Genomic DNA, 21,082 nt, shown 5'->3' with positions numbered 1-21,082 from the left:
GGACGCGCAGGCTCAGCGGCCATGGCTCACGGGCCCAGCCGCTCCGCATCGTGTGGGATCTTCCCGGACTGGGGCACGAACCCGTGTCCTCTGCGTCGGCAGGCGCCACCAGGGAAGCCCCTGGAGACTTTTAAGAGGAGGTTGGCTCAGATCCCTGTGATCGTAGCATCTCACAGTTGGAATGAATACTTGATGGTTGTCTGGTTTAAACCCCCTCATTTTTCAAACGAGGAAACTGAGGCTTAAAGAGCGGAAATCACTTGTCCAGGGTCGTATAAGCCATTAGTAGTAAAGCAGGGGCTAGAATTCAGGGCCCCTGAATTCTGGGGTGGCCTTGCCATGGATATTCCCTGTGATTGTGGAAAGTCACTTGTCCTCTGCTGCTTAACCATGTTTCTGTCTATTTCTGGTCTCACGAGAATTCCTACCAGACAGAGGACAGTAAGAACAGATGTGAAGATGAGCATGGTCCTTGGACATGGGTAATGAGGCTTATCCTATTAGTAGCGGGATATGTTTTCAGTTGGTTTTCCAGTTTCATTTCACATTTACTGAAACGACTCCTCATGTAACCCTATTGAAGCTGTGACCCACATGGTCCAGTCCTAGAATTAGTTACGGAAGAATAATCCGAATAAACCAAAACATGATTAAAAGGGAACTTAATATTTTTATCTATTTATTTATTTTTGCGGTATGTGGGCCTCTCACTGCTGTGGCCTCTCCCGTTGCGGAGCACAGGCTCCGGACACGCAGGCTCAGCGGCCATGGCTCACCGGCCCAGCCGCTCCGCGACATGTGGGATCTTCCCAGACCGGGGTGTGAACCCATGTCCCCTGCATTGGCAGGCGGACTCTCAACCACTGCGCCACCAGGGAAGCCCGGAACTTAATATTTTTCTCATCTTTCTCAAAGGACATTCAGCAGGCTTCCAGGTATACCCCATGGCATGTTCTTTGGACCCTTGCCCAGTTTTTTTTATATCCCACAATCTGTTTGAAGCCGTTGCCTCCTTAGAACTTTGAAGAATTTTTTCCTTCTCCACCAGCTCCAGTGGCTTCTATTTACTCAACTTCCTCTTTTTTTCTCTTTTCATTCTTTATTACATAGATTGATTTGGCCTGTTTCCTTAAGTCCTTCTGCTTCTGCTTCAAGCCCTCTGCTGCTGTCTTTCTTTGCTGACTCCAGACTCTGCACCAAAAACGTCTAGGAATTGGTCTCTCAGGTGATGGGGGAAGAAGAAGAATTAGGCTGTTAGTTAGGGTTCTCTTGGGCAGGTTGGGTAAAGGGAAGAAGTTTGTGAACATTAATCTATTTTATCCCATCCTGGGTATTTTCCCACAAATGATTATTGTTTTCAAATATCTTACTACCATCCCGAGTCTAATTAAACTTCTGACATTGCCAGTGAAGATTTATTCATACAACACACTATATAATGCATGCTTGCCTCGTCTTGAGCCTGTGTTAGCAAAAAAGTTAAAGAAGACCCAGGCCAAATCATTATGCTGTACACCTTAAACAGTGCTGTATGTCAATTATCTCAATAAAACTGGAAGGAAAAAAAGAAGTAAAAAAAAAAAAGATAACGTGGATTTTATCTGCAAGGAGGCCACAGGCTTATGTGGTAGACAAACACGGAGACAATTATAATACTGTGTGTCTAGAATTATAATAGAGACATACAGAAGGGGTTTTAGGAGCACAGAGGAAGAAGCACCTGACTTGGCTGGAAGGGGTCAGGAGAGGATTCTTGGAGCACGTGATATTATTCATCTGGGCCGGGCAAGAGAGAAGGTGGAGGGAGTGGGACACAGTAGTTGAGGATGGGCTTCAACAGTGTGTGTGTGTGTGTGTGTGTGTGTGTGTGTGTGAACAGGGGTCGGGAGAGATGAGATGGGGGATACAGTAGGTTGGAGGTTGGGAGGTACAGGCAGGATGCCAAGAGGAGCTTGGGCTTAATCTGTAGGCAGTGGGAGCCACCGACAGACGAGAGGCATGATGGGACTTACACAGTAGAAAACATTACTCTGGCTGCAGCCTGGAACACAGATGGGGCTGGTGGGGAGAGACTGGGGCAGGGAGGCAAGTTAGGAGGCTGTGCAGGGAAATGGGGGCGAGGGACTGAATGATGACAGTAGTTCTGGGGCTGGTGGGGGGTGATTCGGAGAGAGATTTGGGAGCTAGAAGTGAGAGAACTTGGTGTTTGGTTAAAACCCAGGGTTGTAAAAAAATGCCCCCCTTGTTTCTGGCTTGGGCAATTGGATTGCTGCTGCCACACAGTCTTCCCCAAGATAGGAAAGGTAGGAACAGGTTCTGGGGGAAAAGATAACAATTTTGTAGTAATTTAAGTGTTCCTTAAATCAGCTTTCCCTGTAACTCAAGACTTAACTTTATTCGGTTTCTAGTTTCCATTGTCACATACTCTCTTTCTCTCTCTCTATATATATACATATAAAATTATGTTAAAAATAAAAATACATAATCATATATATTTATGTTATATAAATATATAAAATATAAATATATATAAAAATATAAAAAGATATGAAAATGAAAATATATTCTTATATATATGTAAAATTGAGATACCATACAATTCACCCATTTGATGCGTACAATTCAATGGCTTTTCGTATATTCACAGAGTGGTGTAACCATCACCACAATATCAATCTTGTACCATTTTCATTACCCCACAAAGAAATCTCACATCTCTTAGCCCCCAATCCTCTGTCTAGCCCCCTACCCACTTTCTGTCTCTACAGATCTGCCTATTCTGAACATTTCATATAAATGGAATCATAGCCAGTATATTTTCAAACTATATTCTAATCTACTCTTGCATTGTTCTGTTTGTATCATCTTTAATTTCTTTCATTAGTGTCCTATAGTTTTCTTCATACAGGTCTTTTGTCTCTTTAGGTAGGTTTATTGCTAGGTATTTTATTCTTTTTGTCGCAGTGGTAAATGGGAGTGTTTCCTTAATTTCTCTTTCAGATTTTTCATCATTAGTGTATAGGAATGTAAGAGATTTCTACGCCTTAAGTTTGTATCCTGATACTTTTCCCAGACCGGGGCATGAACCCGTGTCCCCTGCATCGGCAGGCGGACTCTCAACTGCTGCGCCACCAGGGAGGCCCTATTTTAAAGTCTATATTGTCTGATATGAGAATTGCTAGTCCAGCTTTCTTTTGTGTTGTTCATCATTGTTTGTTTGCTCTTTAGTTCTTCTAGGTCCTTGTTAAATGTTTCTTGTATTTTCTCCATTCTCTTCCCAAGATTTTGGATCATCTTTACTATCATTACTCTGCATTCTTTTTCAGGTAGACTGCCTATTTCCTCTTCATTTGTTTTCGTGTGGTGGGTTTTGTTACCTTGCTTCTTCATCTTCTGTCTGTTTCTCTGTCTTCTCACTTTGCTTAACTTACTGTGTTTGGGGTCTCCTTTTTGCAGGCTGCATGTTCATAGTTCCCATTGTTTTTGGTGTCTGACACCAGTGGCTAAGGTTGGTTCAGTGGGTTGTGTATGCTTCCTGGTGGATGGGACTGGTGCCTGTGTTCTGGTGGATGAGGTTGGATCTTGTCTTTCTTGTGGGCAGGACCACGTCCGGTGGTATGTTTTGGGGTGTCTGTGACCTTATTATGATTTTAGGCAGCCTCTCTGCTAATGGGTTGGTTTTTTTCCTGTCTTGCTAGTTGTTTGGCATAGGGTATCCAGCACTGTAGCTTGCTGGTCGTTGAGCGGAGCTGGGCCTTAGTGTTGAGATGGAGATCTCTGGGAGAGCGTTCACCATTTAATATTACATGGAGCTGGGGGGTCTCTGGTGGACCAATGTCCTGAACTTGGCTCTCCCACGTCAGAGGCACAGGCCTGACACCTGGCCAGAGCACCAAGACCCTGTCAGCCACATGGCATTAACTACAGAGAGGTTGACTCTACTGAAGATATGAAGAGTAAATTCCCTTGAGACAGTTGGGCTTTGGAGAGCTCTGGAGGGGGGAGCAGCAATTCTTCTGTCAAAGTTCCGTGACGGTAAGTGCAGAGTCAGGGAACTGTGAGTGAGCTGGTCTTGCTCCAGAGGCTGCTGGCTCACCAGGGTGGCGTGAGACACCAGTTGGCCTGCAGCTTCAGTGGCTCCTGTGGCTCCTGCAGGATCCTTACCGGGCCAAGTGCTTAGTTAGCCCTGTGCCAAAGGACACCATGTTCTCCTGGAAGATATTCTCATCATGAAAGGTGAGGCCCCATCAGAGCAGGAGGAGCTGCAGACCAGGCTTCAGTAGGAAATCGCTGCACAGGAACCGAGGGGACCAGCACGCCTTCAGGCCCGTCTGCAACCTCAGGTTGGGGAGCAGTAAACATGAAAGCTGGAGCAGTCCATCTAGCCTGAAATTCCTGCTTGGGTGCAGCCTTTCAGCAGCAGCCCACTCTTCCTTTTCAACCTCTTCTTGCCCTTGCATTTTTACTTGTTATCAGTTCAGCAGACATGTGCTGGGCAGTAGGGTAAGAGTATGGGTTTTAGTCATAACTCTTTCATTTTTTAAAAAAAAATTATTTTATTTTTGGCTGCGTTGGGTCTTCATTGCTGCGTGTAGGCTTTCTCTAGTTGCGGCGAATGGGGGCTACTCTTCATTGAGGTGCATGGGCTTCTCATTGCGGTGGCTTCTCTTGTTGTGGAGTATGGGCTCTAGGTGCGCTGGCTTCAGTAGTTGTGGCACATGGGCTCAGTAGTTGTGGCACACGGGCTTAGTTGCTCCACGACATGTGGGATCTTCCTGGACCAGGGATTGAACCCTTGTCCCCTGCATTGGCAGATGGATTCTTAACCACTGTGCCACCAGGGAAGTCCCTCATTTCTGAATGAAGTAATGCAACTCAAACTAATTTTTAAGCAAAAGGAGGATCTGTTGACACATAACTGGGGAAGATGGGATGTATCTAACTTTAAGGTTGACTGGATCTAAATACTAAAATGATGTCATTTCTCTCTTTCTCTCTCCTTGCTTCTGTCTTTTTTTCTATCTCTTTCTCTCTCTCTCCCCTCCCCCTGCTTCAATTTCTTTAAACCGCAGGAAAGACTCTGATTGGCCCAGCTTGGGTCATGTGTGTACCCCTTGGGCACTCACTGAGGTCAGAGATAGTGCTACGATTGGTTAGGCCTGAATCACATGACTACCCATGGACAGAAGGATCCTGTCCTGTGCTGGTGCCACACCAACATCTTAGAGTTGACACAGGGAAAGAGCAGGTCTGTAGAAGACTCTCCCAGTGGGAAGGGGTGTGAGTGTTGCTGAAAGAGATGGGGAAGGAATACTGGACAGATGTTCAGTACATTTCCTGGCCAGGAGGAGCATAACACAAAGAGGAGACTGAACAACTAACCCATATGTGGTTAGATCTAGAACTACGTCCCGTTGATGCAGGAGTTCAGTGCAGCAGGGCTTCCAGAGAGCCAGTTGGGATATGTGTGTCTTCCTTAAATCCAGCCTCTCTGTCACCCAAGATGTACCTTTCTTTGGTCTGGTGAAACTTCAACTGGGACTGGAAGAAATGGGGAAGGGGCACATTCTGAGAGGAGAAACTGTGTGGACCCAGGGAGTGCTCACCAATCAGCAAGCAGACCAGAGTGGGCAGAGGAAGAGACTGGGGAAGGAGTTGGGAGATCCTTTGGAGAGATGGACCTGATCCCAAGGTTTGTGACCCAAACTCAGCCATGGGAAGCAAGTCCAAGGTAAAAGACTTCGAATGTATTTTGTTTCACTTTACAGCAGTTTTATACAACATTTTACTCATCTTGGTAAATCCCAAACACTTTTTGATTTCCCATTATACAAGCAAATAGCATAATTCTTTGGCAGTTCTTCAGGGTCTTTCCAAGTGGATAATCACTTCTGTTTTTTTATGACTGGGTTTGAATCAGTGTGACTTGGTTGCTTTTCAAAGTTGGTTGTTGAAAACTGATGGTTTCTTCTTTTGTTACACGTTATAGCCTCCTCGTTGGATTTCTACTACGTAACACCCTGACATTGTATATATACACTCTTTCACTTCTGCATCTTGTGCCTTCCTCTGATTTATCCATTTGGCCAGCTCCTACTCATCCTTCAAAATATAGATCAAGGGGCTTCCCTGGTGGTGCAGTGGTTGGGAGTCTGCCTGCCGATGCAGGGGACACGGGTTCGTGCCCCGGTCCAGGAAGATCCCACATGCCGTGGAGCGGCTGGGCCCATGAGCCATGGCCGCTGAGCCTGCGCGTCCGGAGCCTGTGCTCCGCAACGGGAGAGGCCACAACAGTGAGAGGCCCACGTACCGCAAAAAAACCCCAAAAAACAAATATATATATATATATCAAGTTTCCTTGAGGAGGGAGACTATACATAACTTATCTCTCACCTGGCAATTGGCACAGGTATAAATGAACTCATGCATGAATGAGAGGATTGATATCCAGTCTAAGGATGGCACAAAAGTTTTGTGTCACTTACGAGCACATTTGCGGTACGCGGGCCTCTCACTGTTGTTTTACGAGCACATTTGAATGCAAGTATCAGACAAATGCAATGAGTGGTGGATTAAACGAATAGATATTTTTCTCACATATCAAGACGTTTGAAAACTTTCAGCTGTGGCACTGGTTCAGGGGCTCAAAGAAGCTATTAAGGATGTAGTCTCAAGATCAGCAGTGCACACAAGGTAAGAACAAGGGAGGAAGAAGACAGGCACCAGCTATGCAAGAGCCTTCTGTGTGCATCTCATTGGCCGCTCCTGGCTGCAAGGGAAATTGAGTTTCTGTCCTGGGACTGGGGTATGTCAGTGCCTGGGCAATATCTTGGTTCTGTTAGTGAGGAAGAATGAGGGAATGGATACTAGCTAGGCAACCAGGGGCACCCACCCAATGTGTCATCTCATGTTCCAAGGTTAATAGATTCAAGGTGAGGCTCTGTGTTCAGTATTGTGAAGGCCGTCGAAGCCCAGCAGCCAAAGGCGCTTCAGTTGATTATTAATGTTTGCCATGAGTGGGGCATATAGCATCCTTGGTGTGTATTTGTCATCTTTGGTCCAGCCCATACATTGATGTGTACGTTGGACCATCTGTTCCCTCCCCCCCACCCTTCCCTCACTTGCTCTGTGTGCTGAGAGGCAGACTCTGATGGACTGGACCAACAGATCCCCTTACCCTCTGACTTCTGGTTGGGTTTGGCCATTGGGAGGAAGTGGCAGGAGGGCAGAGGATAGGAGGAGAATGATGTCAGGGTATTTGTTCCCCAGATTCTCCCCCTGCCGGGTCACCATGGTTTATTGAAGGCATGTATCCTTTACAGGTTCCAGTAACTGCCCCATCCCTTACCCCTTCAGGCCAGGATCTCTACATCCTCCCTTGTTGGCTTCCCCAAGCCCTGCCCACACCGTGTGGACATCCATTTAATGCACTTCCCTTAAATTTCCCAGTTTAAGTGTTCTGTCTCTTTTTCTCAAGGATCCAGACTGAGGCAGTCTGTAATGCTTTGGGGGCTGGTTCTGGGAGAGGGTATGCGAGTTACCGATGGAGACCTTTGTCATCTCCCTTCCTCAAAGTCCAGCGCAACGCGCCTCCTACACTCTACAGGATACCCGACTTGCAACATGTCATGGGATGTACTTGGATGTCTTTTTTATTCATTCTTATTGATCAAGCGCCCAGGGGTAATGATGGTGCCTCTACTGTGGTTTGTAAGTACATCCAGCTGTTAGGTGCTCCAGATGGGAGCTTTCAGGAAGCAGTAGGAGGGAACTGACGTCTCTCCCGGTTCTCTCCAGCTTGTATTGTGGCAGGCCAGTGAGAGCTGTCATTTCCGCATGCTGTTGGCTAGAAGTAGCTGTGCACCAGGTGGTCTGGAAGGACAAGGGCACCCGCACCTGGGGTACCACATGATCTCCATCCTGTTGCTGCCTCTGCCTTCCTGCTCCCCAAGGCCTTGGAGTCTACACTCTGAAAACAGGCTCTGTGGTGTATCACATCTCGCCCCCAGCCCTCAGTGTGCTGGAAGAGGCTGGCGAGGAGCCCTTCAAAGCCTTCAGAGCAGAGTTTCTTAAACTTAAATGAACAGTTGAGTCACCTGGGGATGGTGTGAAATTGCACATTATGATTCAACAGGTCTGGGGTAGGGGCTGGAGATTCTGCGTTTCTAACAAGCACCCTGGTGATGCTGCCACTTCTGATCCAGGGAACACACTTGAGTAGCAAGGACTTAGAGATGGACATCCAGTATAGTAGCCACCAGCTATATGGGGCTGTTTACACTTACTGTCTTTCCTTTGTTTTTTATCTCATAATCTCATCAAACCATCCTGAATGCTGAGTTTCTAGCAACAGAAACCCAATTCAAAAGGTTTTTAGCCTAAGTCAAAAAGAGAAGTATGTTGGTTTTTATGAAACTGGAAAGATAGGGAGCTGGCCTCAGGAATGGCAGGGTCCAGGGACTCAAATGATGTCACCACTGTCATCACCACCACCATCATCACTGCCACCATCATCTCTTTCTTCTTCCGTTGCTCCTCTGCCTCTTTTCTTGAGTTTTCGGCCTCCTTCTTGCCACCCGCAGACTGGCTTCCTCTCTCGGGCAGGAGGTTTGGATGCTGATGGCTCCAGGCTAAGATCACATTCGTCATCTCAATGGAAAAAGGGAGCTCTCTCCCAGCATCTGAGTGCGCCTGCATCACACTGCACCCAGCTCGGTGAACAGGGGGCTGGAGCGCCAGGCTTGTCCTGTGGGAGGGGAGCGGGTCACCGTGATGGGCAGCCCCTCAGAATCAGATGAACAGAAGGGGAGACAAGTGAACCCTAAAGGAAGAGATGTCGTGCAAAGAGGTACGGGGCAGACAAAACCAGCAGGTGTTCACGCCACTCCACGGCTCTCTTCCACCTCACCTGTCCGTGTATTCCCCTTAAGAACCCCTCTCCTAGTTTCTGCCACCCTTTGATCATTCCCGGGGGTGGGGGGGAGATGTAGCTTGTCAGATTTTGCTGGGTGCTTAAAAGAGCACAGCTGTTTTCCCTGTGTATTTTCATTGCAACCAATTAGCAAAGCTTTCTCTTTGGTGCAGAAATTAAAAATAAAAAGACAAAAGTTCTGGCAAGGTTTTCCCTTTGGTTTCTTCAGGCATTTAATAGCATCTCCTGCTGCCTTGCTGGAAGAATTTACTTAAATCGCTTGAGAGTGGCAAGCGGAACGGCAAGGGTGGTAACTAGCAGGAGGGGAAGGCAGCTGCCTGCCAGGGAGAAGCTGGAGGGGGCTGGGATGGGCTGACGTTCATTGATGGTCTGGAAGGACAGGACAGCATGAGGAGATGAGGTCTGCGGATGGTCCACGGCTCGGAGCGCAGACAGGAAAGGCAGCGTAGGCAGGAAGCGGGAGATGAGCCAGCTACAGCCACTTGGCACTTTTGTTTTCGTAATAAGAAAAGCGCAGGTTGGATTTTTGGTTTTTTTTTGCAGCGGGGGAGGTGGATGGGGAGAGTTTGGAGGCTGAGGGGTGGATAAGCTGCCCAAAAGTCTGTAAGTCCCTGTGAAAATGAAACATCTAGACCAGAGATTCCCAATGTTGGGACCCCGAGCTGGCGGTACCAGCCTCACCTGGGAGCAGTGGACGTTCTCTGGTCCACCCAGACCTACTCAGTTAGAAACTCTAACCAGCCTTCCAGGTGATTCCGCTACCTGCTCAAGCTCGAAAGGCACTGGTCTAAACGAGGGTCGCCTTGAACAACGAGGGGCTTTTTAAACCTCACCGGGTCAGAGACACAAAAGCCGGCCTTCTCGGAGAAGTGGCAGTGTCCCAGTCACCAGCAACCCGGGACAGAAGTGACTTGCCTGAGGTCTCCCGAGAGAAAGCGGTGGCCTGCAGGCAGGTCTCATTCCCACGCCTGTGCTCTTCTCTGCAGCATTTTATGAGTCTATGTGTGAAGACCCCGGAGAAGGGTGGGCCTGTCACTCACTTCTTCTCTATGTCACAGAGATGTGATGAAGATTCCCACGTCGACACTTAACCCCTGTTTTTACAGTCCCACCGGCGCTGTCAGGCCTCACCAGGACGGAAGACGAGAAGTGTGGTCTTAACGGATTTGAAACAGATGGGTGAGTTGGAACCCTCAGGCTGTGCCCTGGGAGCCAGACAGCAATGAAGAGCCAGGAGCAGAGGAAAAGGTTATAAAAATGTGTAGTCTTCGCTTTATTGAGTTACAACAAATGAGCAACAAGTTAGAAAAATTGTTTTTTTTCCTCCAAACTCCCTAACCGTTCATCTGTGTAGTGTGCTCAAACGAGGGGCAGTGTGGGCGGGGGAGGGACTAGGGGAGGGACTGCGAACACAGCTCACACTGCAGCAGTCACACCAGACGCGTCTCCTGGTTTTTCTTCTTTAGAAGTTAGGACTCACTGAGGGAAAAAAAAGTGCACTCAGGAAGCTAAAATTGGCCCAAAACAAACACACAAACAAACAAAAAAAGCAATTCGTGGTGAAGCTTCAAGCTGAAATCCTGTCCAATACCACACTGAGAAAAGGCAGCTAGGAACGGAGATGAAAACCAAAGCTGTTCCTCTTTGTACCATCTAGACACGAAGATCTCTTTTAATTTCACAAAAGTAATGACGATGCTAATGCATCCGGGAGAGCCCTTTCTGCTGGTCACTAAAAAGGGGCTCAGGGTGGGTAGCTGTCCGCTACCCAGTTCTCCGGGTGCTGGCTCGGCCCAAGGTCTGAGGCCAGGCCATCAAAAAAACCAGACTGGCCTGGTGGCAGTTCAGAAAGCCTTGTGTGTGGCTAAACAGAGACCCCCAGAGGAGGCTGGGGAAGAAATAGAAATGGATTTGATTTGGAAGATCTGTCATCTGTAAAACCCTCTCCAACTTAAGACAGATGCCTGAATCCCAGCCCTTTCCCCTGAAGAAATCTCCCAAATTTCAAACTACCTTTAAAAATGAACTCTCCCTACCTAAAATCCAGTAGATATAATGGCACTAATGCTAACATCCCCCCTCCCCCAAATTAATAAAATAAAAAAAAAAAAGAAAGGAAAAAAGAGAAAAGCACGTGTGATCAGCCCTCCCTCCTGGAAAAATACCTTACAATGGTAGTGCTGGAAAAGGAAGTCGCCCTTGGTTAAAAAGGTAACAAAATTTTCCCACATTGTACAAATCGGTTCCAGTACAGCAAGAGGCGGGGGGCCTGGGCACAGGAACCAACTATTTACAAGGACCCATGGAAAACGCAGTGGTAGGACTTTGGCACTATGAACAATTCCCACCAGGCCTCGGGGAGGTGTGTACGAGTGAAGGCGTTGCACTTGGAGTCTCTGGCCAGGGTGGCCCGCAGCCAGGGACGGAAGTTCTCTTCTCTCTTTGAAGACAGAGTGTCCCCTTCATCAGCACAGCAGTTCTGATGGACTTCCCTAGAAGGACAACACAAAACCAGAGATGTCAGGGAGGTGACCATCATTCCCTGGGTGCAAGGCATCGGGGGTGGCCTCTCCTTGGCTCTCCTGGGGAGACACTTCCAAAGCCATCCTGGGACCTGGAGGAGAGACAAACTCCCTGTTTTAAAGAAACAAGTGTGTTTCCTGACCACAGTCTAACATTATGGGAAGTGCGTTCAGAATAAGGCCTTTGAAAACAGGATGACTTTCTGGGCAAGTGAAGGAGGTGATTCATTTCATCATTACAAGACCCTTTTCTTATTCCTGGAGAGGCAGCCAGTCACAATGGTTCCTAAAAGGCCCCAGAATCAGACACACCTGGATTTGGGTCGGGAGTTCTCTCTGTACTGGCCATGGGGCCATACACACGTCAAAATCTCTCTAGGGCTTAGTTTTTGCTTCTGTAAAACAGGGATGATAGTAGCATCCACAAAGTAGTTGTGATAAGAAGTTGATATATGCACCAGCATATAAAATAGTGCCAGGCGGGTGGTAAATATTACATGTGCTTTTGTTGTATTTGTTAGATGGAACCCTTTCCAAATAGGATATAAAATAATCATAAGATGAGAAATTTTAAGTGTATTTTTTAATTTAATGTTTCTATCAACCCTCAGGTGTAGATAAAATTGTTATTCCCATTTTACAGGTGAGGAGACTGAGCACAGAGAAGCTAAAAACCTTGCCCAGGATCACACAGCTAGAAAATGGCAGAGCCAAAATTCCAACCCAGGCAATTTCCAGAGCCTGTGCCCTTAAACAGTGTTTGTTGAGTCAGTATGGAGACGTGTTTAATTCTTATGTACTTTGAAGGAACGAAAATAGTCCAAGGACCTTCTTATGGGTTAAATTGTGTCCTCCCAACCCCCAAAGATATGTTGAAGTCCTAACCCTTAGTACCTCAGAACATAACCCTATCTGGAAATTCCTTTACAGAGGCAATCAATGTTAAAATGAGGTCATTAGGGTGGGACCTAATCCCATAGGGCTGGTGTCCTTATAAAAAGGGGAAATTTGGACATGGAGACAGACACGGAGAACATCATGGGGAGACGGAGGCAGAAATTGGGGTGTTGCATCTATAAGGCAAGGATTGCCAGCAACCCGCCAGAAGCTAGCAGAGAAGCAAGGAACACACGTTCCCACGCAGCCCTCAGAAGGAAGCAACCCTGCCAGCACCAGACTTCCAGTCTCCAGACCATGGGAGAATAAATTCCTGTCGGTTAAGCCACCCCGTTTGTGGTACTTGATGGCAGCCTCAGGAAACTAAGGCTGACCTCCATTTCCTCTGTGGGTTCCTGGGATCCAAGGATCCTGAGCACGAATCCAAGGGGAGGGCTCGGGGCTGTAAAGGACGTAGTCAGGATTCCATGGCAGGCTGGAAGGTGATCAAATCTGTAGATTCCTGAAGACACTGGCTTTTTCTTTGCCTCCCTCCTGGTAAGGCTGCGTTACTGCTCAGTCACTTCTCGTCTAAGTAGCCGAGAAGGCTCTGAGAAGTTTTGGTGTTTTTCTTGTGCAGGGGACCAAGAGCAAGAATACCAGACTTCTCAGCCAAAGGCATCAGCAGATTATCTATGTTGTTTGTCATTCTTAACGTCTGGATGTCAAATGTATCCACATTCCCTAAATGCTCCCGACAATAAGACTGAATACTGGAGTTAAGGAAACAGCTTGCAAAAGAAATGTCTGTGGATGCAACCAGATTCCAGGGTGTCCTTGGGACCTGGTACCACCCAAAAGTGATCCAGCAAATGTCACCGAATCGTAAGAGCTACAGGGATCCTTATAGGTGATGCTGCCAACATCACTCATTTCACGAGAAAAAAAAAAAGGAAGCTCGGGGGAAGAAAAGCGATTTCCCCGGGTCACATGACTGCTCAGCGGCAGTCAAAAGCAATAACGATCATGGTTGTGACAACAGTGAGAGTAGCTTAAATATATCTCATGCTTATTATGTGCCAGGCCCAATGCTAAGTGCTGATATGGATCATCTCATTTGGTAACCTGGTAACCCGGGAGGTAGGCCCACCTGCAGTGAAGAGATGGGGGTTTAGCGAGATTAAATGGTGTCAGGCAAGTAGTAAGTGGTGGAACCTGGATTCTACTGCGGTCAATCCAACTTTCACTGCTTCTCGCCACACCTGACCCTCCTTGCCCTACGTTCACAGCTGCTCGCTGCAGGGAGTCACGTGGCACAGGAGAGCGCAGGTCTGCTTCAAAGACAGGCTGGCGGTCCCGGGCAGCTGAAGAGGACCATGTGCCTTACCGCTGATCCCATGCAGGGCCACACGCACCCAGGATGGGCACACGGACCACAGCCAGCCTCCCGCTGTGCTCTCCGAACAGGATTTCCCGCAGCAAACTGGGTCTTTCACCGTCTTCGGAAAGGAGGCTGCCTGTGGGTGGATGTCCATGCGAACAGTTCTCGAGACTCCAGGAAAACAAGGCCAAAGGTGGGTAAAGAGCGATTTTTCCTTCTCCCAACCAGGCTGAGGAACGTCAGCTCAGCACAGGACTGTGGTCTCCGCCGTGGAGCAGGGAGGAAAGAGCCATGGAGTCAGAGAAAGCTGGATCCAGGGTCAGCCACTTCCGAGCTGTGTGCCGAGGTCAGTTACCTAACCTCCCTGAGCCTCACTTCCACAATTCATCATCAGCCGGCTGCTGGGAGGGCAACAGAAGAGGTGTGCAAAGCATACATGTGCTCCAGAAATATTGCTTCCTTTTTTCCTTGAGGAAAGCCAGGTGCAAAATTACAGCCTTAGGGGTAAGTCAGCTCACCTGTGTGTGTGAGAATTTACAAATTTCCTCTCTCCTCTCTCTCATATACAGAAAACTGAACCCTGTCTGATTGGCAAAAATTTGCTTTTTATTTTTGTTTATTGATTTCTTTTGTTTTCTGAATTTGAAGATGACTAGTTAATGAGGTCAGTCAGGCTGCTTGAATTATCTTGCCTATTAATATTACACTCTTATAACGCATATCAAGTATAAATTATTAGAAGAAAAAGTTGATTTTATCACGGTGATTTTTCTGTAACAAATAATTTTTAAACAATCCGATTATTGACGAATTATAAAATATCGTAGCAACTATGCTGTCAGTTTATTTGAAAGTAATGAAAATATGTAAACATTTGTTTTTTAGATAAACCTCAATATTAAGGTGGTTCTCCATCTGACAGTTTTTTAAAAATTGAAGTATAGTTGATTTACAGTATTGTTTCAGGGGTACAGCAAAGTGATTCAGTTATATATATATATAAATATTTTTTCAGATTATTTTCCATTATAGGTTATTACAAGATATTCAGTACAGTTCCCTGTGCTATATAGTAAATCCTTCCTGCTTTTCTATTTCCTATTTAGTAGTGTGTATCTGTTAATCCCGTACTCCTAATTTATCCCTCTGCCCTCTCTTTCCCCTTTGGTAACCATAAGTTAGTTTTCTCTGTCTGTGAGTCTGTTTCTGTTTTGTATATAGATTCATTTGTATCATTTTTAAGATTCCACATATAAGTGATATCATGTAATATTTGTCTTTCTCTGATTCATTAAGTATAATAATCTCTAGGTCCATCCATGTTGCTGCAAATGGCAATATTTCATTCTTTTTTATGGCTGAGTAGTATTCTATTACATATATATATATATATATATGTTACATTTTCTTAAGCCAATAGTCTGTTGATGGGCACTTGGATTGTTACCATGTCTTGGCTATTGTAAATAGCGCTGCTATGAACATTGGGGTGCATGTATCTTTTAGAATTAAGAGTATTCATCTTTTCCAGAGTGGGATTGCTGGAGCGTATGGTAGCTCTATTTTTAGATTTTTAAGGAATGTCTGTACTGTTTTCCATAGTATTTACATACAAATTTATATTGCCACCAACAGTGTAGGAGGGTTCTTTTTTCTCCACACCCCCTCCAGCATTTAATATTTGTAGACTTTTTGATGATGGCCATTCTGACAGGTGTGAGGTGATACCTCATTGTGCTTCTGATTTGCATTTTTCTAATAATTAGCGATGTTGAGCATCTTTTCATGTGCCTGTTGGCCATCTGCATGTCTTCTCTGGAGAAATGTCTATTTAGGTCTTCTGCCCATTTTTTGAATGGGTTGTTTGTTTTCTTGATACTGAGTTGTATGAGCTGTTTGTATGTTTTGGATATTAACTCCTTGTTGGTTGCATCATTTGCAAATATTTTTTCCCACTCAGCTTGTCTTTTCGTTTTATTGATGGTTTCCTTTGCTGTGCAAGAGCTTTTAAGTTTGATTAAGTCCCATTTATTTATTTTTGCTTTTATTTCTATTGCCTTGGGAGACTGTTCTAAGAAAATATTGCTACGATTTTTGTCCAAGAATGTTTTGCCTATATTCTCTTTTAGGAGTTTTATGGTGTCATGTCTTACATTTAGATCTTTAAACCATTTTGAGTTTATTTTTGTGTATGGTGAGAAGGTGTGTTCTAACTTCATTGATTTACATGAGGCTGTCCAGCTTTCCCAGCACCACTTGCTGAAGAGACTCTTTTTTCTCCATTGCATATTCTTGCTTCCTTTGTTGAAGATTAATTGACCGTAGGTGTGTGGGTTTATTTCTGTGCTCTTCTGTGCCATTGATCTATATGTCTGTTTCTGTGCCAATACCATCATGTTTTGATTACTATAGCTTTGTAGATGGTCTTATCTGGGAGGGTTATGCCTCCAGCTTTGTTTTCTTCCCCTCAGGATTGCTTTGGCAATTCTGGGTCTTTTGTGGTTCCATGTAAATTTTAGAATTATTTGTTCTAGTTCTGTGAAAAACGTCATGAGTATTTTGATAGGGATTGCATTAAATCTGTAGATTGCTTTGGGTAGTATGGCCATTTTAACAATATTCTTCCAATCTAAGAGCATGGGATATCTTTCCATGTCTTTGAATCATCTTCATTTTCTTTTATGACAATGTGTTTTTCCCTGTCTTATGGGGATGAACATGTATAATCCTCCAGCCATATGCATTAATAATGAAAAATACATGCCGAATAAGGCCCTTAAAAAAACAAAAGAAAAAACCCCACAAAAAACATATTGCAAAGCCAAAGGGTGACCTGGAGAAGGGGAGACAAAGCCACTTCTTCTTGGCTTTTTCAGTGATTCCAGATGTCTGTGGATGGCTCTGGGCCCCAGTAGCACCCTTGGAACTGCTGGACTTCAATTCTCCTCTGACCTCTCCCAGGCTACGTAGCGGTGGGCAGGACTTGGGCTGTGGGAGCTGGCGACACTCTCAAAGTGAGGCTGGGAAGATGCAGGACGCCAAGGGCACACAGCCTGGCCCCATTGCCTTCCCCTTGGGCAGCAGGTCCCAGCTGCAGGTCGCTTCAAAGTGAGGCTGGGAAGATGCAGGACACCAAGGGCACACAGCCCGGCCCCATTGCCTTCCCCTTGGGCAGCAGGTCCCAGCTGCAGGTCGCGTCTACAGAAGACCCGGCTCCCAGACACCCCTCAGTGCACCTTTTTAAACGTATGTCCACAGAGTTCACTGCTGACCCCCACCCTGCACTGAGTCTGGCTCACTGAGGAAACTCAAATGTTCGTTAGTGAATGAAGAACAAGAAGAGAGCACAGTGCTGTTAGAGGCGGCTGGTTACACAAGACTGATGACAAAGTTCACATTTCAGGTGTTTTTGTTTGTTTGTTTGCTTTAAAGAGTACTACAGTGATTTTTGACTATGTGGCCTCTTGCTAAGCCCCTGGGCTTCTGCCTGGAATCCTACCACTTGATCAGTGACATTCCACACGGTAGAGAACCAACTGCCCGATGGGTCACTTAATCCCAGAGCACTAGTTCTTAGCTTTGGGGGAAACTGCAAAGTCACTGGGCCCCTTTTCTTATGGCCACTGTTCGAACGTTTCCACCAAGTGGATGTCCTGCCTCTCCCTGAACACTGTCCAGGACAGGGAACCCACTGGCTCCCACAGCTGTCCCTTTCTATCTTGGCGACACCTTGGAATGTTAAAAAGTACTACCTAATTCTTCAGCAAAATCTGTTTCCCTATTACTTTACCTTTGGGGAAGCATGAAACAATTAGAATTCTTTTCCCATGTGCTAGCTTTCTGTTCCTATTTCTCTTTACTTTTCCCTGTAGGGATTTCCCCTCGGCCCTGTGGACTTGAGAGAGAATAACACCGTGGTCCATGGGATAGAAAAGCAAGCACTGTGATTGTAATTTATTCAGTCTAATCTCAGTCATATTTCTGAGTCCAACTTTCTTTTATTGGGAAGGGGCATGGTCTAATTTGAATTAGAACTGAGAAAAGGAAAACATGGTGACACGGAGAAAGAATAAGTAATTTCTCAGCGAATGAGGAAAATTTCACACTATCCTACGTTATGTCAACTCTGAACATCTGACACTTCTTTGAAGTGTGAACTCAGACAAGTCATAGCCACGATAGTCACCTTTTAGGCTCCCTGATGTACCAAGTTCCCTCCTGTCTCAGGGTCTTTGGGTATGTGGTTTCTTCTGCCTGGACTGTTTCTCTGCCCAGCCAACTCCTACTTAACCTTTTGCATTTCAATTCATCCACTGCTTGTTTAGAGAAACCTTGCCCAACCCCCGAAATCAGGTCAAATTGCCCTAATCTATATTCTCACAGTTCCATGCGCCTTTCCTTCAAAAAAATCTTGTCACCTGGCAAAATTTCTTTTTTTTTAAAGAAGATGTTATTAATTAATTTATTTAATTAGGAAATTTAGGAGTTTATTAATTAATTTATTTTTGCTGTGTTGGGTCTCCGTTTCTGTGCGAGGACTTTCTCTAGTTGTGGCAAGCGGGGGCCACTCTTCATCGCGGTGCGCGGGCCTGTCACTATCGCGGCCTCTCTTGTTGCGGAGCACAGGCTCCAGACGTGCAGGCTCAGTAGTTGTGGCTCACGGGCCTAGTTGCTCCGCGGCGTGTGGGATCTTCCCGGACCGGGGCTCGAACCCGTGTGCCCTGCATTGGCAGGCAGATTCTCAACAACTGCGCCACCAGGGAAGCCCAACATTTCCTTTTTGTTTGATGGAAGATTATTTGGTCAAAGACTATGGGCTCCATGAGGGCAGGGACATGCTGGGCACTGCTGCCTTCCAGAGCCTGGCACACTGCAGGCTTTCCACAAATACTGATGGATGAATGAGCCAAGGCACTGACTATGAGCATCTCTGGACTAGTTGCTCCTACTCCTTGGGGCTAGCATCCTTCCTCTGAAAAATGAGGGGCTTCGATTTCATTACGCTCCTAAGTCACTACAAGCTGCCTAAAGCACAATGGAAATTCCTAGTGTGAGAAACTCCAGAATTAGGTAAAAGGAAGTCATAGCAGTTAACCCTCCATGAGGTACCAGGGCAGCGAGGCTAAGGTACAGTCCCTGAGAAGTATCACCCAGTAAATAGCTAGTGATCGATTCTCCAACAGACCTTTCCCTCAAGCTGCCCACACACAGGGAAAGCAGTTTGTCCCCAGTTCCTCTCCCCCGACGGCTGTCATCTGATGGGACTAGTGAGTGACAGAAAAAAAAAAAATGAGGAGAAGCAAAGGACTGAGGTACCAGATCCTGGATAACTGGAAGCCAACTATCTTTGTTAATTCTCAGGTTGGTTCGATAAACTGTTGTTAAGCATCTGTTCTGAATCAGGCACGGGGGGATTCAGAGATTAATGGCCTATGATGCCTGCCTTTAAGGGTCTGATAGGGGAGAGACAGGGAAATAGTTAATTACGACATTTTCATTTATCCATCCATCCATTCACAGATCTGTATTTGGACGGCTAATCTGAACAGATGATGGGGGTATACCTATCCTAGATCTTAAATTGTAGCCAGGATCCAATGTTGGCAGCCTTGAATATTTTAAGCAAGCTGAACTATGGAAAATATTTTTTTCCTGACATGTCACAGATTTACCTCTTCCCCAAAGCCATCCCTAATTCTCAGGAGATGGAAATTGTCAGAAATCAGGAGGCAGCAAAGTAGTGAATAGTTGTGTATTAGTTCCCACTCCACATAGAATTAAGAAATGACCGTGTCCCATTGGTCCGGCCTGGGCGGTGATGATGGTGCCACTGTTGGCAAGGTGGTGGGCCACGGTGGTTGGGTCAGGCAGTGACCTGACAGATGAGAGGGGGCCTCCAGGCTCCACCAGCTGCTAGCTGAGGAACCCAGGGCAAGCATCTCTGAGCCTCCGTTTGGCCCTCTGTAAAATGGGGAACGAGCCGTACCTCTCTCAGAAGGTTGTCATGAAGTGTAAATGACTTAATAGATGTGCTGGGAAGAATGCTGAACACATGGCATATACAAATAAATGGAAATTCTTCGTGGTAGCAGAGCCGGGCAATTTCGTTTGGCCAACCATCAAGGCATATGTCTGACATTCTCTGGCTCAAGTGTTCTGACTCATTTTTAGGAAAGGAGGAGTTTATTTTTTGGCCTCTTACCAGGACAGATCTCTCAGTGGATGGCTTGAAAATTGTTTGGACCCAGAGACTGAATCAAGATGCCCCAATTCAAGGCTTGGGAAGGATTCCTCATCTTTGTGTCTAATCTCACGGCCAGGGTGAGCCTGGACATTCGAATACTGTCCTGAGCCTTTCCAAGCTTCAGCCAGAGGAATTGGTCGGGGTGGGTACGCTTCACTCCCACAGAGGAAATCCCATCCTAGAATCAGCGCCCAGCTGCTTACCCAAGTTTTTTCTCACTCTCTCTCTCTCTCATATGTGCATCACATAACATCTTTCACGAAATCAAAACCATGCATCATTCCCAGGATTGTTATATGTGTGGCAACTGCAGGTTCCTAAATAAATATGTGTTTAAATAAAGACATCACTGAATATTTATGAATTTCAAGAGACCCATGTGTTTGGTTCATAAAAGCTGTGAAGTATCTGGAGAGGTTTTTTTCCCCTCGAGGTTGGAAGCTTCCTTGAAGGGGTGCTTTTGGGAGAACTTTCGGCTGCCGCCACCGGCACAGAGACGGCGGCCCCTTTCTCAATTCAGTGGCACCTGAAAAGTATCAGGAGGCCCATTAGGGATATCGGATGTCACAGGTGTTGAGTAGATCCTAGCATGTTGTTTAGGAATGTTTTCTAGCACACACTTGTGGCGTTCGTCATAAATAAACATAAAAGAGCGGTTCCTGGGAGTTCCTGTTTTTTGGGGGGACTTGACTAGTTCCTACATCTCTGAATTATTTGATGTTAATTCAAAAGTCAACTCTAAAAACCCTAGGTATCTGCCGCCACAGGAGCGGGTCAGGGGTGGGAGGTGCTATCAATCAGAAATGGGGAATTTCTGTCAGAAATAAAGAGGCAGAAACGGCAGTAGGAAGAATGAAGGCTCCGGAGTGAAACCGAGGTGCTGGCTGGGAGAATGTGGATAAGTTCCTTGGTTTCTGAGTCTCAGTTTCTGGTTTTATAAAAATATAGAGAAGCTTACCTCTCAGGGCCGCTAGGAGAATTGAATGAGACCATCTGTGGCCACAGCGCCCAGCTCAGCCTCTGAACTCAGGAAGCCTTGCATCCTTCTTTCCTTCTTTCCTTCCTTCCTTCCTTCCTTCCTTCCTTCCTTCCTTTCCTTCCTTCCTTCCTTCCTTCCTTCCTTCCTT

The 21,082-nt window shown here is 46.1% G+C and overlaps 2 protein-coding genes across 6 annotated transcripts in view; one reads left to right on the top strand and one right to left on the bottom strand.

Annotated features, from left to right (window-relative positions):
* DERL1 (derlin 1) overlaps nt 1-21,082 on the top strand; it is an 85,652-nt gene that overhangs the window by 46,287 nt on the left and 18,283 nt on the right. For 3 of the 4 annotated variants that reach the window (XM_024741060.1, XM_024741061.1, XM_024741062.1), the window contains exon 8: nt 13,940-14,057. In XM_024741060.1, the coding sequence (XP_024596828.1) occupies nt 13,940-14,057 (118 nt within the window). Of the gene's footprint in view, nt 1-10,038; nt 10,112-13,939; nt 14,058-21,082 lie in introns of those variants that run through there. The other variant, XM_024741065.1, reaches the window with a different exon arrangement.
* Nucleotides 10,177-21,082, bottom strand: part of ZHX2 (zinc fingers and homeoboxes 2) — a 170,932-nt gene continuing 160,026 nt past the window's right edge. For both annotated transcript variants that reach the window (XM_024741058.1, XM_024741059.1), the window contains one exon: nt 10,177-11,424. The gene's annotated coding sequence lies outside the window, so the exon portion shown is untranslated. The remainder of the gene's footprint in view (nt 11,425-21,082) is intronic.

Source organism: Neophocaena asiaeorientalis, unplaced genomic scaffold (assembly GCF_003031525.2).
Source record: "Neophocaena asiaeorientalis asiaeorientalis breed wild unplaced genomic scaffold, Neophocaena_asiaeorientalis_V1.1 scaffold177, whole genome shotgun sequence".
Classification (NCBI taxonomy): domain Eukaryota; kingdom Metazoa; phylum Chordata; class Mammalia; order Artiodactyla; family Phocoenidae; genus Neophocaena; species Neophocaena asiaeorientalis.
This window is presented reverse-complemented; position numbering and strand designations above follow the sequence as displayed.